This window comes from Rhagoletis zephyria, unplaced genomic scaffold, assembly GCF_001687245.7.
Source record: "Rhagoletis zephyria isolate East Lansing unplaced genomic scaffold, Rhagoletis_zephyria_1.1 Rzeph_scaffold_01752, whole genome shotgun sequence".
In the NCBI taxonomy this organism is placed as follows: domain Eukaryota; kingdom Metazoa; phylum Arthropoda; class Insecta; order Diptera; family Tephritidae; genus Rhagoletis; species Rhagoletis zephyria.
In genome coordinates, this window is record NW_016158836.1 from 48,288 (window position 1) to 64,688 (window position 16,401).

General features: G+C 35.2%; 1 protein-coding gene across 5 annotated transcripts; it reads left to right on the forward strand.

The window, feature by feature from the left end:
* Window positions 1–3,772: 3,772 nt before the first annotated feature.
* Window positions 3,773–13,776, forward strand: Skp2 (S-phase kinase-associated protein 2). Of its 5 annotated transcripts, none has more exons than XM_017618954.1 (6): window positions 3,773–3,788; window positions 11,053–11,710; window positions 11,799–12,311; window positions 12,395–12,806; window positions 12,878–13,037; window positions 13,118–13,776. In XM_017618954.1, the coding sequence occupies exons 2-6, from the start codon at window positions 11,150–11,152 to the stop codon at window positions 13,302–13,304; spliced, it is 1,833 nt and encodes a 610-aa protein (XP_017474443.1). In that variant the 5' UTR covers window positions 3,773–3,788; window positions 11,053–11,149; the 3' UTR covers window positions 13,305–13,776. The 5 variants fall into 5 exon arrangements, with proteins under 5 accessions (XP_017474443.1, XP_017474441.1, XP_017474440.1 ...); XM_017618952.1 differs by lacking the exon at window positions 3,773–3,788 and adding an exon at window positions 4,315–4,538; XM_017618951.1 differs by lacking the exon at window positions 3,773–3,788 and adding an exon at window positions 6,032–6,226.
* The last annotated feature ends 2,625 nt before the right edge of the window (window positions 13,777–16,401 follow it).

The following is a 16,401-nucleotide window of genomic DNA, read 5'->3' on the forward strand; positions in this document are numbered from 1 at the left end:
TCGCCACCAGTGTTGCCAGACAAATTTTGTTAAAAATCTTCCAAGTGTTAAACCCCAAAAAAACCTTAAAAGGTTACTGGAACGGAAAAATCTCTTGTCTCTAGCAATATCTTTATTGAACATTTTTTAACAAAGAAGCTTCTTTTTTTTTATAAAAATTGTATTGATTATAAAAAATTATAACACATTTTATTTAAAAACCAAAATTACAAGTTAATGAAATCATAACAGTTTTACTTGACTGGTTCAATATACATACAACTATATTTATTTGTATTTTTACAACTATATATTATTCAAACATTGGAATTAACTAAAAGTTTTAGAGAACTATAAAAATATACTGGTACACATATACATAAGTGTAAGAATTTATACTTCTTAATTTAAGTCTTGTACACTGTACTTTTAAAGTATTTTAATAAATCTAGATCATGGCACTTATGACCGTACCTCTTTAAATAATCCTTTGTATAAAGAATACCACTTAAGGTGGTGGTTTTTAGCGTATTTCGAATTATTGTTTTGTTCAAATTTATTTGAGAAAAAGCTCTCCCCGGATTTCTGCATTCATCCTCGCTGTAGGATATTGATGATACTTATATAAAGCTAGTTATATACTACGTTTATACGTAAGCCATTTGCAAATAAAAATAATTTGCAATTACCTAACTCACTGTTTATTCGATGGTGCAAAATTATTTTTTAATGTTGGCTTGTTATAAAACGGCGATAATATGACCATCGAAAAAGAAAATAAAGTTAAAAAAATAGCAACGTCTTGATTATAAAAAAGGCAATAAGATGACCATCGTAAAAGAAAATAAACTTAACTGCCATACCTAAACCAAAGCGTTAGCGTTGTCTCTCCGCAAAAAATTCTCATGCCCATACAATTTGTATGAAGCATACCGAAACAATGCGTTGACGCCACTGAACGGTTGGAAAATCCGATTTTTACGGGCTTTAGGTATTGAAGTTGGCTGTAGAAAACGGCGAAACCGTAAGTTTCGTATTACACAAAAACAAACTTATGCTTATTTTTGGTCTTATTTCTGCATTTGACGTAGCGTTGACGCTTTTGTTTAGGTATGGCACTTCGGCGCTAACGCTAAGTCCCCTTTCAGACCCGTCAAGTCTTGCTTTCAAGTCTGCTCGTTCGTTGGCGAAGGAGGTGAGAAGAGAGGGGAAGAGTACAGATACCTCCGTACCGTCAATTCGTTTCAAGTTTTCTTGTCTCTTTTGATCTTTTCGTTGCTTCCCATTTAAAGAACCAAGGACTTGAATTCAATTAAAGTTGACGCGTGCGGAAGCAAATAGAAAACTCAATAGAGAATACGAAAAAAATTGCTTTCAAGACTTGACGTGTCTGAAAGGGGACTAAGTGTTAGAAACCCCCGCGCCCCCCGCGCTTTTGTTTAGTGATGGCAGTAAGATTGGCGGCGTCTTGCGCTTAAGAGCGAAATACACCACACAAGCGGTTTGACAAACCAAGCGAAATTTCCCTTTGCTTCAAGCCATTTGTGCTGTGTATGGGGGTGTTTGAAGGTTTGACAAACCGCCGTCAAACCTTCAAACACCCCCATACACAGCAAAAATGGCTTGAAGCAAAGGGAAATTTCGCTTGGTTTGTCAAACCGCTTGTGTGGTGTATTTCGCTCTTTATTATTTGCAAATAGTACCACTAATCAATACTTATTTGCGTGATCTAGTTATTTGAAAATAAAAAAATTAACTCTACGTTTATATGGAAGTTTGCCATTTTGCAAATTGTGATTGGAAATAATACGTGCGTATAAACGTAGTATATCATCATGTGAAGATTTTTCTGATTATTTATGAAAAATATGTTAATTTTGAAGATAAATCGTACTTATGGCAACACTGATTGAAACTTCCTCTTGGCTTTGGAAAGCTATTCACCAACGATTCCAAGGCGAATTTATACAAGGTGGTCAGTGATCGGACCCCACAATGTGGCATGAACGAAAGACACAAGATCACGTAAGAACAAGAGAGTGAAAAAAGTCGATGTTTTTAGCGGATTCTACGCCATCTTGCTTCACTGGAAAACGAGCGAAAAGTAAACAAAGCAAAGAAAACAACGAAAACCAAAATTAGCCAAAATTATTGCCATCCACTTTAAACGCACAATTTAGGTTAAATAATGCAACAAAATGCTTTAAAATGTGTTGTCATGTTGAATTAACTCTTCTTTACTTGAATAAAAGTGTAAAATAGTGGTGCTTGTGATGTAAACAAACGCTCAGCTGACGAACCCGCTCTCGCAAGATTTTTTCTCAAAACCAGTTACAAATACAACGTCGCGTTCTTACGTGATCTTGTATTTTTGGGTCATGACAATGTGGTAGATCGCCAAGAATGATACAATACAAGATTGCGCCGATCAGAGAGGATTTTTGAGAATAACTTTTGTGTGACGTCACACTGGTGCAATTGCGAGAGAGAAATGCCAAAACGTGAGCAAGAATGGAAGAAGAAGAAAAAATGTTGCAAGGAAAACGTAAACAAGTTGCACAAGTGTGACGTCATGCAAACAACGATTCTGTCAAATTCGTTAAGAGAGGAATAGCGGTCCGAGATCGGCGCAACCTTCGTATTCTCTCAATCGTGGTAGATCGCCACTTTTTGAGCATCTACCACATATTCGCATTTTTGAGTAGTTTTATTTTTGCTCGACATAATTTTTTCAAGTTTAAGAGCAAAAAATGTTCAACACTATACACTAACAACAGGCATTATAAAATAAACTGCAAAATATTAAATTTTCTCAATATTCAATATTTCGACAGAAAACGTGCTTTTATTGTGTCAAATTGCAAAATATATGATTTATAAAAATAATTAATAGCGAAATGTTAAAAAAAGGCGATTTTTGTGAAAGTATTAGCAAATTTCAGTGCATCAAAGTTTCTAAAGCGTTGTTTATTTTTACTTGAGAATTATCAAAAAACGGCAAATCCCAAGTAGCAGTTTCTGGAACGTGCCACATTTGTTCGCTACATCATGATGAGATAAAAAGAAAAACTGGGCCTGTGCCAATCGGTATTTTTTTTCTCCGTGGTGAGACGGTGTGGTAAAATTTGCTATGGTGTACAAATAAATTGAATTTTGCTGTGCCAAATGCAGAATAAAATTTTGACAGTTGAAAAACCAAACAAACGCTCGTGCGAAAGCTTTATTTTTGTGTGTTGCTGAAATTCTTAAAATTTATATTTATTTTATAATTTGCAAGTAACGTACGCTTTTTTTATGCTGTTTCAGCTTTCATTTTCATGTTCACTCCTTATTACCGCCAAGCAATATTATGTGTATACATGGTTATAAGCTGTCAAAATTTTACCTAGCCCCATGAGCTAGGTAAAATTCTGACGTTCTTATTCACCACGAGAAATGCCAGATTTTTACTTTGATCCGTCAAAATTTTCTCTTTTCTATCATTTGGCACAGGCCCACTGTTCAAAATATGTGGTAAATTTCAGACCTTGTGTGGTTGATGCTCAAAAAAGTGATAGATCTAGCACAATGTGGTAGGCATCCGATCACTGGCCGCAATGCGAGCAACGAGAAGATGATAGAATGTTCGACCCAAGGCGAATCTATACAAGGTGGTGCTACCGGATCCACTGAATTTGCGCCTCTGTCAAAATTATGTGTTTGTTGCAATCTTGTTTTGTACCGATTGTCAATGTGCGTATAATTTGTTATTGTAATTTTTGTTTTTTCGTCATGTTTCGTCGTACCAACAGATGATTCAATAATAAAAGGTTTGCTCATTAGTGACATTAGTTAATTTAAATTCAGTTGAGTTTGACTTTCCAGGATTTTGCCAGAAAAAATTCTTCTGACTAAATCTGACTACTTCGTACTGAAGAGCGTCACTCTCACTGAGTGTTGCCCTCTCATTTTTACTGTAATTTTCGAGTTAAGGAACGCTTTTTGGACTTAATAGCTCTGATCCAATACTTTTCGTGAAAAATCCTGTAAAACTGTCAAACAGCAAAATTACTCTCTGAAGTGAGAGTAAAAAGTGAGTAACAACATAAAGTACGGGAACAAAAAAACCATTTTTCCTATAAAAACGTCAACCAGTGATTGCTTGACACTTTTCATGATTTTACCAGAAGAAAAATTTCGGGTAAAATCTTGCAACTTCATTCTCTACACAACTCTCCAAAAGTCGCTCTCATTTACAGGATTTTGGAGGATTTCGGAGTACGGGAACATTTTTCCTGCAACTTCTGACTAATTATGGGAGATATGGAACGCAACTAATGTAATTTTATCATGGTACCAACGTAAATTTCATGTAGCTGGCAGCGCAGTATTGCTGGAATGTAAACTAGTTGGCAATCTTACACTTGTTGATTGTAGAAATTCTACTCGTACCCTAATTTGCTTTGTGTTAATCGGCAATAAAATAAGGTGTAGAAAAACAAAGTGAAAAATATTAATACAATGTCTAATAAGAAGTTGAAACAAACAGATAACATTGAAAATTTGTGTCCGACGCCAAGGTAATTTAATATTTACGAAAATGCGTAAAATCTCGCACTGGAAATCTCATTCATAATCGTGTATTGGGTGGCTGTGTTCAAATAAGAAATTTCCAATAAAAAAGGCGCAAATTTCATTGGAATGACAGAATCTGCCGAAATTAGCTTGCCCTACAAGAATTGTGTGATGGAAACGAACACATTCTCATTATCTTACTAACCCATTTGCAAATTTTGCGTTGGTTAAAAAGAGACCATTAAATAATGCCATAAGTTGGAGGAAGACCGAAGATCACATGTACACAAATGTTTTCATCACGTTTTTCATATTGCTCTTAAAAAGTTGATAGAAGTACTTGGTTGAGATCTCCATCACCAGTGAGTATCACATGATCAATCAAATGACTATCACTGTTCTTGTAGGGTTGTTTCTTACCAGATTATTATCATCACTAATTTCTGCTGGAAAGCGTTTCTTAACCCAAAAAACTAGCAGAAACTAGTCATGAACCAAAAAGACAAGATCACGCGGGCAGGAGAGTAGCCCGTTAGAATCGCATTAAGGAAAAAAGTTGAACGATTTTGACATTAGCCGTTTATTTACATTTCTTCGTTGTTTACAATTTGGTGGTGGCTTTTTACTGCAATTTTCTTCATTTTCGCTTGTGACAACGTGTGTACACATAAGATAAAGAATAATTTAACACAACGGCATGATTTTTAGAAGAATTTGCATAATAAAAATGATTTTTCATGCGTTCAACAATTTCGCGGTTTTCTCCGTTCTCTTCGTTGTTTACTTCTTACAGCAAAGATGGCGTCGAGATTTCGGCAGCTAGAAAATAACTTTTTTCGTTCTTTCCGTCTCGCGTGATCTTGTGTCTTTCGTTCATGGAAACTAGTAGCTCGCTCTCGTTCTTACGCCCTTTTTTGCGTCTTGCTAATTTCGGCTAGTAAAAATGGATAAAAATTCGCGCCAAATATTTACAAAAGACAAATACATCGATCAGCTGTTAACTGCTAGTTTTGCGTTTCTTTACTTTTTCTTTATTTCGCTCTCTGTGAGCGGACTCAATTTTCCCATCTTCCTGATAATTATCTGCTAGAAAAGAAAAGAAGCAAAGCCACTGTCGTCAACGTCCACGTGTCGCTGAAAATGCTACATACCACTATGAATTAGTACAGCGTGGTAGCAAGATTGCAAAAGCAACACCCACATGTACAGTTACTCCCAAAATGATGCGGACGGTTTTTATTTTGTTATTTTCGCAATGTTTTACATGCAAAAATTTTTTTGTTAAATTTGTTTTAAAACATGGCTTATGTTTAAAGCCTTAAAACAAACCCAGCTTTTCACACTCGGCACCGAACGTTCGTGCACCTTCGTACAGTGTGGCGAAGAACTCAGGAGATATCAGACGTTAGCGAGCAACTTATGTAAAGCTTAGATTTTGTTAAGTGTGAGTCCTGAGCACTAATGATGGTGTTTTGTGCTCCATAAACTGTATCAAAGCTTTCATTATTATTTTACATTTTCTAGCAGTATTGTCTGAATATGGCGTCCAAATGTAGAAGATTTGAGAGTGTTTACCACATAAATGACTGCAGAAAATGTAATAAGGAAATGGCTCCAAGAAGATGAAAATGGAAGTGATTTACAAGACGGTCTCTCGGATTGTGCAGGACATTTTCGTGATTATATTTCTGAAGTATGTTCCGACGATGTGGATGCCGATTTTATACAAAGTGACCATCGCACCGCCAAAGAATGCTCGGATAATGACAACCAACACGGGAAGCTTATACCATGTTCTGACCGACATCGAAAACATGTTTTCGTTGCTAATACCATGTTCTGACCGACATCGAAAACATGTTTTCGTTGCTAAAACTGGTTTTCGACATAAAACTTGTGTGATCGGTGAGGGAAATGCATTTTGGTTTTGTTTCTGTGTAGCAAAACTGTAATCAGAGGATGTAAGAAACGTCAACGAAAACACTAACAGCCGGTGTGAACGGCCTTCAGCCCACACTCCCAAAACACGTTTTCAAAGTGTTTTCGTTGTCGGTCAGAACATGTTATAAAACTGGTTTTCGACTTAAAACTTGTGTTTTCGTCCATGTAAAATCTGTCAAACGAAAACCAGTTTTCGCTGAAAACTACTTGAAAACTCACGTTCCACTCATTCCAATCGGTGTCTTCACTAGTTTTTTCGATTATTTATCGAAGTGGAAGTCATATTTTATCATTTTCAATACGCCATTTGGGGTTTATTGTTAATTGGCTGGCAAAAGCAAAACAAGAATGAAAGTAAGAGGTTGCTAATGAAAAGAACATGAGGGAAAAGCATTTTGGTGGTTTGTAATCAGAGGATGTAAGAAATGTCAACAAAAACACTAACAGCCGGTGTGAACAGCCTTCAGCCCACACGTTTTCAAAGTGTTTTCGTTGTCGGTCAGAACATGGTATTACATTTTATGTGTTTGTAAAAAAAAACCATTTTTGTCCTACATGTACCACAAATATATGAGGAGTGTACTTTAGGGCAGTGACTTTACCTGCTGCACGTTTTGTTACTTTGTACGATTTGTAAAAATTTTAATTTTTAATTCAATCAATGCGATTTTTTAGATATTTGAATTTTGCACATTGTTATACTATAATTTAATGGGGTATAAAACTGCATACCAGAATTCTATTTAGAAATTCGTATTAAAGAGTTCGCGGTTTTGCTGTAACTTTGCAGATTTTTCTTAATTTTTGAACATAAACCATATTTTAAAACAAAATTAACAAACAAATTTTAGCATGTAAAACATAGCGAATATTAACAAAAAAAGGCCGTACGCTTAATTTTGGGAGTAACTGTATTTTGTCAAGGCGAATTTATATAAGGTCCCAGCTGGGAGTGCTTGATATTTAAGAAAGTATCGATATCGTGAATAAATTTAATTCATTGCATGTAAAATCTATGCGGCGATATATCGGGCTGAACAATCGATATCAGAAAAATCATGTTATTCTACTCCCAATTGAATAGAATATTAGAGGTGCCTTGGAACTCACCTAATTGTGTTATTTCCATCTTGTATATTTACTGAGGATTAAAATGAAATGCTGGTCGACTGTGTTGTTAAATTAGATAGACCAAGACGAAAGGTCTAACGGTGGCAACGAGTTAAGAGCCGTATCTACCATGCAGACGGTTTGTTGAACTTAAGGAGCTAAATAAATTACACAAGCTCCTGGTTAAGCCTACTTTAGTATTTTCCCATGCACTTCTTTGAAGATGAAAAAAAAATTTCAACTTAAATATCGATAATGCGGGCAAAATATCGATGTCTTCGATATATCGACCTAGGAATATCGATTCCGAAAATCGATTATCGCAGCATAAAATATCGATGTTCAGAATAATCGATACGTTGTCGAACATTTCTAGTCCCAGCCGCCTTGCCGCAGTCTTTCTGAATATCAAAATGATCGGCCCTATCGCAACTTCACATGAACAAATATTCCCCAAAATTATAAAGCCAAACAAAAACAAATTTTCCCAATTTGTTTTTGTTTTGCATGTTAAATTANTCAATTTTCTTTATGTCTACGTATATTTTCTCTTGTTTTAATGTTATATTTAATGAACCGACTTCATTTTTGTGTGTATATTAATCAGATACTTGCTTTAACAAAACTCGACAGGTCAGCACGATCGTACTCGTCGAGGAGCCATTTTGAACTGTTGGGGGTTATATCTTAATAAATTTGATATTTTATTGAATGTTTCACATACGTACATAAACATATACATACAATACATAAAGTAATAGCAGTTTTGCTCACTTTTTCATGAATTAAAATTAAAATGGATCAACATGAAAAACAAAATTTTCAGAATTATCGCCGTTTTTAAACGAAACTTTATGCATCATTAAAGTATGTGTTAGACACAAAGTGCATTTGAGATGATATATGACGAATCACAGACATACGTACATGTACCGATGTGCATATACATATGTACATATGCATAAAAAATATTTAAAATCTATACANTGATTTATACAAACGAAATCGGCGATAGGGCTGGATGTTTGTTGTTAGCAAGGGGAATTCATGTTACAATAAACACACAATTTTGACATTCAGAAGGGTCGGCGAAAATCTAAATTCGCCCGTAACACCACCTTGTATAAATTCGCCTTGGTCGGATCCTATGCACTAAAAATACAAGATCACGTAAGAACGTGACGTTGGGATATTCGCGAATGCAAATGCGAATGTGAATGTTTGGAATAACATTAAAAATGCTATAATTAACTTAATTCATCGTTTTTATTACTTAAAACTTTTGTGAATTATTAGAAGATTGAACGAGTGCTTAACCTACACTGTATAATCTTAATGATCTGTTTAATCTAGTAGTCAAAAAAAGTAATTTTGCTGCCTTTTCTCCCTTGCTCACTTATCATCTGTCAATTTGTTCTATTTTAGTTTAGTTTTCCATAAATCGAGAGGATTTGCAACGAGATGGGCTTGTTTTTCTTTAAGATAAGCCTTCAATTGAGCTCTAATTTCACATTTTTTATACGTCCAGATTCTACATCCGCATCGCAGCCTTCGCTTGCTTTGCTTTTATGTGACAGCACAATAACCATACCCAGTTTGGCTAAAATTGGTAGAACGGTTACCGAGATACATTTATGTGATCATAAGTGGGCGGTGCCACGCCCATTTTCCAAAATTTTATCAATATAATCAATGAATAAATTAGCTTTAATACTTACTGATTTATCGAAGATTTTGCATGTGTCTATATTTAAATTTTAAAATTTGTTGGCCATTTGTGATGCTGTAGCAGGGTCAAAAACTATGCCAAGTTTGGAAAAAATTGGTGCAGCGGTTACCAAGATATACACATATAACCATAAGTGGGCGTGGCTACACCCATTTTCCAAAAATGTATAGTATTCTAATTTTCCCTCTAAAAATTATTCCAAATATCCATTTTGAGTGAATTATCTTCAGTAGTTACTAAAATATCGCAGTTTTCGTATTTCTGAAAACTACCGTTATATGGGAGGTAGGCGTGGTTATTGTCCGATTTTGGACACTTTCAATACCATCCGTCCTACGCCCGAAGTAAATGCACCTACCAAGTTTCGTTAATACTAGGTTCACATATAAGTAGATTATCCTCATTTTCGAGCTTAACACCCTAATCTGTAATTATAACAAGAGATTAGATATAAAATTCGTCCCTTGTTAATCTGTAATTATAAAATAATCTCTGATTTAACCGATAACTTTTCGGTGTCCATCCTAGTTTTATCGATTGTTTTTGCGAAAAAGAGAAGAAATGCCAAATGTAAAATAAACAAAAATGTACGCCAGCAAGTAAAAGACGTTTGTTAAGGTATTTTTAATAATTGTTAAGTTAAAATATATTTATATTGCTTATTATAGCAGAAAAACGTGATCACGGTGGCACAGAGAAGAAACATAACTTTTCCTTGAGATGTGAGAATAACAAGCACAACAAATTTGACGGCTAATAATCTGAGATTTGCCTGTGTAAACGTGGTGATTAAAAAACGAGCTTTGCTTGAGATAATATTGATATGTGAACATAGTTTAAGATATCTAAATTTTTACTCGAGTTATCGTGTGCACCGACGGACAGACAGTCACCGCTTAATCGATTTTTTTTTTTCATTCTTATCATTTATGTATACATTTGTCTATATCTATCTCGATTCGTTTTGCCTGTTACTAACAACTGTTATGTGAACAAAGTTATAATACCCTTGTGCACAAACGCGCTCGGGTATAAAAATACGTACATATGGATGCATTTCCCTGTATTTATTTACCAATCATTGAGGAATAGAACCTTTTTAACCCCTGCCTTACCTTCATATTTTATAGAAGTCGAAAGCAGATTGCAAGGTAATAATTAAATAGCCAAAACTCGAAAACTTTTTCAGACGACTTTATTAATTTTCCGACATGAACATCGAGCCAATAAGTCGATGTTGTCCAAATATCGGAAAATAAAAATCGTTTTGAGTGCCCGATTTTGTCAAAACATCGATTACTTGCAACAATCGATGTCGATGTCGCCGCCCTAGTAGCTGTCTTTCCGTCAATTTTACTTGTTGTTAAACAAAAGGCGGTGCAGGTTTTTTTTCGTTTGTATTGTTAGTATATGTAATCTGCAGTCTTTTTGTTGAGGTGGATCTTCGCTGAGATTGCAAATTGAAGAATTCAGGTATTAAACACATTATTGCTGTCGGTTTATATTATTCCAACCCATAGTATAGTAAAGATGTTCGGCAAAGTTACTTGCGAGCATTTGTGCTGATTAATTAAATAAGAGGTGTGTGACCCTTCGTAGCTTGCTATCGACATTTTTTGATTTTTAATAGATTTGTTCATATTGTCTTTCTAGAGCGTGCTTGGCCATACAGGCAATAAAAGATGTGTCATTAAATGTGCACAAGTCGTACAATAACAATTCTTTCACTTTATTTTCAGAAAACGTGTCAAAACTACTCCCATCAACAGTTGGAAACTAGCTAAAATTGAAACAAACTCATCACCAAGTACTCTAACCACAGAATATTTGGAGGAAATGGGTATTGGTATGCTTGACTCGGAAGAGAGCTCATCATCTGCGGCTTCATCAATTGCTCTTGTTCTGAGTGCAAGTGCAGATGAAAATTCGAATGGGGTTACTCCAAATTTGGATGCACCAAAGATGTGTCACAATCATATTGCATCCTACCGACCTTTGGACAGTACGCTAGACAGTACGCTTAGCAGTGAAAATAATACAATAATAGGTAGCCCCAACATCAGCCATATTGAACCCGAGTGTAGTAATGCAAATCATCAACATTGCAATAATAATAACAACAATACATTAGACTCCTTTGGTGACGAAAGCAAACAAACGTTGCTGCTGCAACAATGTCAATCTAAAAATGTAGATAAAGTATTACCTCAATATAGGAAAGTCGCTATACTTGGTGTGGGTGCAGGCAGTAGTTCGTCGTCCGCGTCTGCATCACAACCAAATGTTACAAATTCGAATTCCAACTCGCCTTCAGCAGGCAGAAGCACACGCAGTCCATTGGCTACAGTTTCTGGCAACAACCATAATCGAACAGTAAGAAATGCTTCACAGCATGAGGTATTGGATAACAGTTTTGAATATTGTAATTTCGTATATGTATTCTAATTTATTTAAATCTTAATGTTATTTATATTATAATAAATAGAGCATAGGAGGTAATGGCATCGCTACAATAAATAACTCAACAAATCCCAATCCTATATTATATGCATCCAATTACATGCCCATGCCTTCAACCAGCAAGCAGATAACTTTAATCAAACAACAACAGCGGCAACAGCTTCAACAGCAGCAGTTGCAGAGGCAAGTTCAAAATGTAAGCCAACATCAGCAGAAGCAAAAACCTAATGAGCAGCATCCACATATGGCTTTATATGACAATTTCTTCTTGTTTCGACAACAACAGTTGCGCGATCATGTTAACGATGGAAAGGATCATTTTAGCTCGTTGTCGGATGAGATTATTTTACAAATTTTTAAATGGCTTCCTAAAAAAGCGTTAATACGCTGCAGCTATGTTTGTCGACGTTTTGGTAGATGTGCCAGTGATGAGTCGCTTTGGACGCGTCTGGACTTAGGAGGACGGCATCTGCGGGCTGGTGCCCTGGAAAGTATATTAACACGCGGTGTAGTAATTCTACGTTTAGCGCAAGCCGAGGTAATTTAAAAAATAGAATTATTTATACATTGTGAAAAAAGCGGACGTATGTATGTAAATAAAACTTTTTTTTTGCATTTAAGTTGAATCATCCCATCTTCGATAGTGACTTTCTACATGCCGAAACGAAGTTCGAATCGAAGTTGCAGTATTTAGATCTAAGTATGGTATCAGTTACAAAGCCGTCGCTAAAAATGCTATTATCACGTTGCCGACAATTAAAGAAACTAAGCTTAGAGCATGTGCCCATTAACGATGAAATTTGTAACGAAATAGCTAAGAATGCCAATTTAGAAGCCCTGAATTTAGCAATGTGTATAGGATTGGAAGCCTGGAGTGTGCGCAAAATAATGGAATCATTGCAAAATTTAAACAGTTTGAATATATCATGGACAAATTTATCGGTGGATGCTGTGACATCGGTAGTGACAAATGTCACACCAAATCTTATGCGATTGAATATGGCTGGCTGCCGGAAGACACTGTATGACTCACGTACGTTATGGAGACAAATGGAAACGTTTCTTTTTTTACTAATATAGGGGTTTTTCCTATTTTTTTTATAGACGTGGCCAGCTTGGCCAAACGATGTCCACAACTTCTAGAAATAGATTTCTCTGATTGTACTGCATTGACAGGCAGTGTCGTTAATATTATTTGTAGATTCAAAATGCTCGAATATTTGTCTTTGTCTCGCTGCTATCTCATTCCTGCGTCTTCCTATATGTAAGTACCAGTTGTTAAACTTTCGTTTAATAAATGCCAATGCGACGATTTTTTTGTGATTTCCCGTTTTCTCTTTTTAGGGATTTAATTAATTTGCCCACACTGACTTATCTGGACATATTTGGAATGCTCTCAGATACAGGAATGGAGTTGTTGGAACAAAACTTTCCAAATATAGGAATTAATAAATTCATCCACAGTTCAGTAGCCAGACCAACTGTTGGAACACGTCGCACATCAATTTGGGGTCTTCGCACGCGGGACTAGAATGTTAACATGGACGATAAGAATATGTGTATTACGTTAGTTTCAGAACAAAACCAGGGCTCGAATCGTAACAGTCGTGAGCGAGCAACTCGTTTCGTAAAAATTAATATTTCGGATTATAACAACTGTCGTCTCGTACACAGAATTACGAAATATGTAGTTTTACGGGACGAGTCGCTCGTTCACGACTTACGATTCGAACCCAAAGATGTAATAAGGCAGTTTTGTATTAGTTTTTTATTCAATGTTTTATATATGATACGCCTAGTTTCTAATAAAATCGTCATATTGTCGAAAAGCGTTTAGAAAAGCAATCAATTATGATAAATATTATGAAGGAAAGATATCTATGTTTTAGTAATAATAAGAAAATAAGTGTTGTCGCGTTTTATGCAAATCATGCTTTCATTTCCCATTTGTATGACTGCGCTCCATTGTGTCTTAAATAAAACACTACTATTTTGTCACATAATCAATTAATTTTAATCCTTTAGAAATTTTTGTATTTGCTTAATTTTCTACTGCAACCTGTTGTTGTTGTTATTGTAACAGCGTACAAATTCCCGAAAGAGATTTTGGGGAGTGTTGCTGGAGTGACAGTCTTTGGCCAGATATAAATCTGGGTCATTCCAGTTACGTAGACCCGACTGTCGTGGGAATCTGTTTTTTCGCCTGCTGTATAGGCAGAGACGTTGGCGTAGCCAGGTAGGGGCAGGGAGTGTTCGAGCTTCCCCTTACTTTCAAAATTTCCCTATATATAAAAAAAGTAAGTGCGTCTGGGCCACACTGCAGAAGTGAAATTTATGTACGTTACATACATATCTCTTTTGTCTCATAACCATACATACATACATCTGCTTTTGCTTAAGGTTATATTTTTTGTCTTTTCTATCTAGATCCCTACCTCTACCACTGTTTGTTTAATTACATTTATATTATTCTGTTTTCCGTTATCTTCAGTTTAATCTTTATATTCTATCGATAAAAAAATTTATAGTAACATCCAATAAAATATCACAAAACCGATAAAAATATCGATAACAAAATCGATGAAAAATTCGATAGCAAAGTCGATAATATTGGAAGCAAAATCTGTCAGAAACTCGATAAAAATATCCATCACAAAATCGATAAAAATACCGACAGCAAAACCGATAAAAATGTCCATAACAAATCGATGAGTATCGATAACAAAATCGATAAAAACCAATAAAAAATCGATAAATATTGATAACAAAATCAATAAATATCGACAAAAAATCGACAAATATAGATAACAAAATCGATAACAAAGCCGATAAATATCGATAACAAAATCGATGAAAATATCGGCAAAAAATATCGCTAACAAAATAGCTAAAAAACGATTACAAAATCGAAAAAAATCGATAAAAATATATCGAAAAGTTCCGAAAATATCGATAGCAAAATTGATAACATCGATAAAAATTTATATAAAAAAACCGTTAAAAATATCGATAACAAAATCGATAAAATTATCAATTATTTTATCGACAAGTCCCGAGAACCCCGAAAAAATCTAAAATCCCAAAATAGTTCGAAGATTGAATCTCCGTGTCTCTCTCTATATCCTTTCCTCTTAAATTACCTTCATTTTAAACTTTCTTCGCCTATCTTTCTCTTTGTCTTTATATTGATGTTTATATTTTTCTTCATCCACATATTCCCCTTCACCTTTGCCCTTATACATGTAAGTAAAATGTTTAAATTTACCTTAGTCTTCATTTATGCCTTTATCTTTGTTTTTTATTTTTTTATTTTTACCTTTGCGTTTATCCTTTTCTTTATCTATGTACGCAGTCACCTTTGCTTTCATTCTTTCTTTCTTTTTCTAAGTGTTATTCTTTAACCTTATATTAGCTAATTTTTGTTAAATTAATAATATTCTGGTTGTCGTAAGTCGTTCGCATCGACAGTCGTTCGTTGAATTATGTCGTAAACAAAAATATTAACGACAGATTTGTATACGTTTTCAGTACTTCTTCATTTCGAATGGATAATAGGAATAAACATTTTTAGTAAATTATGTCATTGGTTGCCTCATAACGCCTATGAAAATCTGAAATTTCGACGAACGACTGTCGTTCCGACAACCGGAATAGGGGCGAATAATGTGCATACACACATGAAGCACTTGTTTCAACCCGAACCATTGCCGTTGCACCATTTCCGTGTGCGATTTCCGTTGAATTTGCCAATTTACTCCTAACCAACCAACTGCCGATAAAGAAGTTTCACTTCAAAAATAGTACCCTGAAATGCCAGCTTAATAGGGTCGAGGGTATTACAGATAGCAACTAGCAAATGAGTTGCTAGTGTATGGCCGATAGAAACCGCTTCTTTATTGGGCCTAAGGACCAATCAATTCGGGTACTATGTGCTGCTACATCAACAACTACAAATGAGTTGCTATATTGGCAACTGCATTCTTGTGGTTGCCGCGAAAATTTTGCTCGGGGAAATTTTATTTTTTTGAACTACGGAGCTTATTTACACCAAAGTCTGCGTCGTGGTAGTCCATAATTCTATTGTCTTTAATTTTATAGCACTTAACTATAGATGCTATTCATATTCCGCCCTATGTTGAAGATCGTCATCGTCAGTAAAAGTGACGCTACTGCCATCGTCAGCCATGTTACTGATGCGCTGACGATCGTCGACATTGACGATGACGATATTCTGCATAGGGCCGAATATACGTATACCGGACCCAAGTTTCTCGATAAGGGGCAACAAAGATTCTTTTTTGTTCGTTTATATAAAGCAGTGGATAAAAACATACGTATATGCGAAAGCAAATTTATCTGTTTAAATGAACACCACCAATATTTCTTGCAAACACACATCGATTTGAATAATTTATTTCGCCTCCGACACAGCATTGTTTTCGTACAAAATAACGCAAAAAAGCTTACTCTTTCGTTTTTAGGCATGCCATTGTTACGAATTTCGAAAGTTCGAAAATACGATTCGGATTGCAGCATACTATTCCTACGATTCGTAGCAAAATCCGAATACGAAAGAGTTGCAGAATAGGGGTGTTAGTATCAATTTTCTTTATGTCTACGTATATTTT